Source organism: Dipodomys ordii, unplaced genomic scaffold (assembly GCF_000151885.1).
Source record: "Dipodomys ordii isolate 6190 unplaced genomic scaffold, Dord_2.0 Scaffold151, whole genome shotgun sequence".
Taxonomy (NCBI): Eukaryota; Metazoa; Chordata; class Mammalia; order Rodentia; family Heteromyidae; genus Dipodomys; species Dipodomys ordii.
Window position 1 is genome coordinate 2827239 of NW_012267367.1, and position 6000 is coordinate 2833238.

General features: G+C 36.8%; 1 protein-coding gene across 2 annotated transcripts in view; it reads right to left on the bottom strand.

Moving 5' to 3' along the window:
• Col14a1 (collagen, type XIV, alpha 1) overlaps positions 1–6000 on the bottom strand; it is a 165507-nt gene that overhangs the window by 73171 nt on the left and 86336 nt on the right. For both annotated transcript variants that reach the window (XM_013032216.1, XM_013032215.1), the window contains exon 23: positions 1887–2033. In XM_013032216.1, coding sequence (XP_012887670.1) covers positions 1887–2033 — 147 coding nt within the window. The remainder of the gene's footprint in view (positions 1–1886; positions 2034–6000) is intronic.

The window sequence follows — 6000 nt, forward strand, 5'->3', positions numbered from 1 at the left end:
GGGAAAGCAATGAATATGAACTAAGATCTCAGCCTTTCAACTTAAGAGCAGAAGCACTGTCTAAGGAGGCCATCAATCATTTCCAGGTTCTTAGCACCATGAGGACACATTGGGCTCCATGATGGAAAATGTTCAGAGCTTTCAAAAGTACTTTAAAACTTACAAAAAATAATGAAAACCTCTTCCATATATACTACTCGATTGGATCTTACTGTCATCACTGGAAGTTAGAGAGTAGATAGCTAATCACATTGCTCAGAGTTGCTGATTATCCAAGGTTAGAATGTTAAAAGGGGGCAGAAGAAGAAGCCTTAGTCAAACCTATTTAAATCCTGTATACTAGCAAAGCCTCATTAACCTCAAAACCAAAAGGACTGTATTCATAAAATCAAATCCAAATCATCAATAAAAACAACCAACTAATAAATTTTACAACACAGATTAAAGTCTTTGGAAGTTGAAGATCAGCTTTGCAACTGCACATCTTCTTTAATGAAGCACATCCTAAATTCAAAAGCAAAACTAATCAGAATCTAATGGCAGCCAAAGCCATATGGCTGATTCGAAGATAGACTAAATGCAAGGTTCCAGATGTAAAAGATTATTTCATACATACTTCCACTTCTATGAACTGTCTAGACAAAATAAATATATAATAAAATAACTTGTTGCGACTAAAGGTGGGAAAAGTGAGAGATGGTATAGCAGCAGGAAAGATTTCTTTGAGTTGATGGAAAGGTTTTAAAACTGGATTTTATAGCTGTGGGTGTAGCTCAGCAATAGAGTGCTTGTTGAACTTCCTAATGTCCCAGGTATGGCTCCCCACAAGTTAAATCAAGTTATAATGATGACTACATGCATCTTAAAATGTATTAAAACTCATGGAATTGTCCACTTACCATGGCCCTTTAATTTTATGGGATACAACTTGTACCTCAAAAGTATTTGCGTAACATAAAATGTTGAATGTTTCAGTATTATGAAATAATACCAGAAATTAGATAGATCAATGTATTCCATTCTCCTACTCTGATTTTTTAAGGGTACACATTGATGATGACTCCTTGCATGGTTCAGAGTGATGGGAAGGAAGATCTATACGTAGTGGTCGTCCTTTCTAAATGCCACAATAAGAGGACTGCAAAGAAAAGTTCATCACCCACCACCTAGTCAGATACAAGTCCTCAGAGATTCCAAATTTAAGTTCAAGATACTCTTTTAAGCATACAAGTGTCCCCCCCCAAACTCATTACAATTGAAGCCATTTTAATGTTTGTGGCCTCTAGGCAAGGAATTCTTGATTAGAAGCCATTCCAAAACGTTGACACTGTCCTTGCTCTTTGGAACATGTAAAACGTGCTTTGTTTTAACTTTATACGTTGCCTTTTACTTCACTGCATCAGATCTGCAGCCAACTTGAAAAAAGAAGAAGAAAAAAAAGCATAAGAGCCTCTTAATTAGGCCATAACTCTAGGGTCAGCCAGTTGGAACATCTTGGCTCCATTCCCACTCTCATGGCTGTGGTAAGATGGCATTGTTTTAATGTGAGGACTCAATCCTTAAACTCATTCCCCACTGCACATACCATAAAGTTCCTGCAGATATGGATCTCAATGTAAGTCATTGTTTTAAGCCCTTTTTCATCACACACGGCCTTTTAGTTCCTTCTGAAACATATATAGAGAATGGTGTGGGGAGAGGGCAATACTGATGACATCAATGAGCCATATGCAAAGAATTCTGGGGTGAGATAGGAGGAACAAGACTTTGATTGCGTATGTTTCCATGCAGAAGTAACACATTTTTTTCCCTAAATGAATCTGAGACATTATACCTAAAACACCACTCCTTGTGATGGGGAGCAGAAGAGACAATACTGGACTTACGTGTTCTCTCCATGATGCTCACACTAGGTCCCTCAAGTTCCTGGAGCTTTGTGTAAATGCTGATCTTATATTCGGAATCAGGCTGAAGTCCATAGAAGCAATGCCTGTTTGTCCCTCCTCCCACAGTGGATTCTTGTGTTTGCGTATCTGTAATCAAAAGAAAACACGCACACACATAAGAAACTTTTCTACACAGCCATCACTCTATGATTTTTCTCCTAAAATGCCTAATATCCATAGTCTACAGTAGATAACTCTGGAAAAAATTATGCCTTTTTTAAAAAAAGATTCCATATGCCATTGGTTTTTTAAATTAAAATCACATTTTATATGTACAAAATAAAAGTAAAAGATGCCTGAGGTCAGTCCCTATTGAATGAAGAACTATTAATGTACATAATTCTACAAATGTATCTTAATGGATCTGTTGCATAGGTGTGCATGTGAGTATATTTATTTCTAAAGTATTTATTATAATAAGTATTAAAAACAAATATTTTCATCCCAAATTTCTCTTTATCCAACACATTTCCCAAGGACACAGTGACATGATCAGAAAAAGCCATACATCGATATATATTTTCAATTCCTCATTATTTACTAACACTCAACATGATACTCTTCTAAGTAATGGCCTAAGATATGGGTACCGAGTTAGAAATCAGAAGGCTCTCATTCCTTTGAAAAGAAGGTCGAATCCTAGGGCCTTAGAAGCCTCACCCATGGGGTTCAGGTTGTTTTCAAGTGGCCACAAATGAAAATATGAGTTTGAAGCAGTACTAAGACACCCAGAAAGTCCCCACTTAGGTCAATAGCCTCTCTTTGCCTAGATTTCTTTGATTGCCATCCATGATTTCTTTCCATCACAACAGAGACTCCTCTTAGGGAGTTCAAAGTGGGGTAGGGGGAGAGACTCTCCAAGTGCTTAGGTTGTGCTATGAAAATCCTTCCGTATTCTCTTAGCATCATAACTGAAGAAACAGGACTTGGTGTTTAAGTAGCTTAAGATCACACACACTTCCTCCCAGTCAGTGGTAACAAAGTACTTGGGGTTCTACAGAAGAGCCATGCCACACACAGCACAGTCTATAGCACAGAACCTATTTTCATATTTTCCTTAGGAGCAAAAAGAACTTGGAAGATTTGATTAAATGTTGATTTGTTTCTTCATTCCCATATCCACAGTAAAATTGCTATGCTGGAAGAATTACTGCTAGCCCCTGGGTCCCTAGCCTAATGAAGTTAGATTAAGTACCTACTTAAGCCCTCTATTTCTTGTGGGCTTTGATATGCAGGTTCTGTGTTGGGTACTGAATGATAACAATCACAAACATAATAATAGTCAATGTTTAATGAGTGCTTATCATGTGCCAGACAAAATTCTAAGGATTTTATTCTACTAACCGATTGGTTCTCATAATACCTATAATTATCACCAGTCTATAGACCAGACACTGAAGGACTTGAAAGTTAGTGATTTCTCATGTCCATAATTTAGTAGCAGAACTGAGATTTGAATATAAAACTTTAAAACCCAATCTCAGAGAATGCTGCTTTGATTTCCATTATCATATCATAAACTGAATTAAACATATACCTTTTCACAACTAAATCATTTGAGAGCTACTGAATACTCAAAACCTAGAGATCAAAATGAAGTATCACTCCATTGAGCATGGCTGTGTGGATATTGTAATTAACAAAAAGATTTAAATGGGTTGTCTTCTAAGTACAGAGTGTTTACTACGGCTGACAAGAAGAATTGCTGCTGCCATGAAAACAACCAATCAAATTTCCTTCAATGCTTAATGAAATTGTACCTGCTTAAATCAAAGTCATAAAGTTTTATTTCAAGAAATTTTCAATCTACTGTTAACAAACTGCCCTGATTAAATACATTGAACATATCATATAATCATTGATATGAATGATCTACTGATATGAATGATCTACTGTATCAAAATGTTATTTGGAAAAGAGCTTATTAAAATTAAAGAAAATGTGTAGATATGGTGGTACATACTGATCTCAGCACTTGAGATACAGAGGGAGGAATATTACAAGTTTGAGGTCAGCCTGAGCTACACAGTCAGTTCTAAGCCAGCCTGAACTACATAATACTTCCTTGTCTCTAAACAAGTTGGGTTAGGGACATAGCTTCATAGTAGAGTATTTGTCTAGTATGTGAAGGCCCTACGTTCAATCATGAGCACTACAAAAAAGTTGTTATAGAAAAATTAAAATAGACCAGTTGATTTTAAATGCAAATTGTAAAAATATTAAATGGATTTTTACCACATTAGAAAGCATAATATATAGAAACACTTAAGTCTATATTTCATAGTGGATAAACACGAAATATGCTACTTTATATTTTTGTCCATAGAGAAATCTTAAACCCCTCCCCCCAAAAAAAATTCAAGCCATTTAACAAAAAAAAGTTAAAACTTAAGGGATGGGAAGGGTAAACAAAGGAGGAGGCTACAATGCTTGATAAGAAATGTACTCACTATCTTGCCCATGTAATTGTAACCCCTCTGTACAGTATTTTCACAATAAAAAAAGTTAAAACTTATTTTTCAGTGTTGTAAATACTAGCTTCAGAAATAAATATCATAACCTTTGCTCATATATTCATTCCTAAGGAAATGTTGTCTGCTTTAATCATTTTTGTATATTATAGAAAAAGATGAAGTAAAAAAATGGTTAATAAAACTTGCCAGTTTGTGAGATGATATATTACTGTGAGATTTGGTAATAAGTGTAATTTAGTGAAGCCAATGCTCTGCTTTTCTGATGTCCAGATTCAGTCTGTGGCTCCCAAGCTTAGACTCCCACAGTGGGCTGGTTTTTCCTAGCCCTTAAACAGTCTTTTGAGCCTCCAGGCAGCCGGCTGTGTGAGCCACCCACAACAATTCCTTGTGCTGAACCCTATGTGTGGATTATATTGTCCAATGACCACAAAATCTTTCCAGGAATTCTTTAAGCAATCAATTCTAGAAATGTGCTCCTCCTCCATTTCCTATTCCTTATGGATACCCACGTCCTTTAAAGACCCTTGAAGATAGACCATGGAGTTTCTTTACTGCTAAGATAATAAATCTGTAACCTATTGGAAAACTGGAATAGGCACTGTAAAATTAATGGCAAATAGTATTAGTTCGATTCCCAGTACTAACAAAGAAGGGTTACAGGAATGATGGTGTACTCATGTTGCTTTTGGCATGTGGGATGCAAATCTAAGGGCCTTCCCCTAAAGAAAACAAAAACTGATCAGCTGATGACTAATTTCTTCAACCTCCAGGTGCCAAAAGTAAGAAGTCGATTTGGTTGTTTTTCAGTGGGGAAAAGAATCTGCATTTTTGAATTCATTTCCAGGAAGGCAATTTTAAATACATTCTCTGGACTACCGTCATGATGATAATAATGGCACCAGTTGATAGTAAGCACAAGAATGTTGAGGAGCCAGGCAATTATTCTCTTGTAATCACATGATATAAATCCTTCCACTTCACAGGTCTCTCAAATATCCTATTCTCCAACCATTATGTGACAGTTTCAAAAGTTTCATTCAGAAAATACATTTTTGTTCCATGTGATCATTTATCTGAATCCAGTCCTTGGTAAGTCAGGATCCCCACACACTACATGGCAAGTTCTATACTTGCTAATAGACTCTAATGGGTAAGTGACAGTGAAAGCACCTAAAACAGAAGAAAAGGAAAGCATCTTTCAAAATTGTGCCTAAGTAGGCTATAAAGAAGTTCACCAAGGTGGACTCTGGGGCTCACGGCCTGTAATCCTAGCTACTCAGGAGGCTGAGATCTGAGGATCATGGTTCAAAGCCAACCCAAGGAGGAAAGTCCTTGAGACTCTTATCTGGGATTAACAACCAAACTCAGTGAGATTCCTATCTCCAAGTAACAACCAAAAACCCAGAAGTGGCCCTGGGGCTCCAAATGGTAAAGCACTAGCCCTGAATGAAAGAGCTCAGGGATGGTGCCCAGGCCCTGATTTCAAGCCCCATAACCAACAAAAAAAGAAAGAAGGAAAGAAAGAAAGAAAGAAAGAAAGAAAGAAAGAAAGAAAGAGAGAGAGAGAGAGAGAGAGAGAG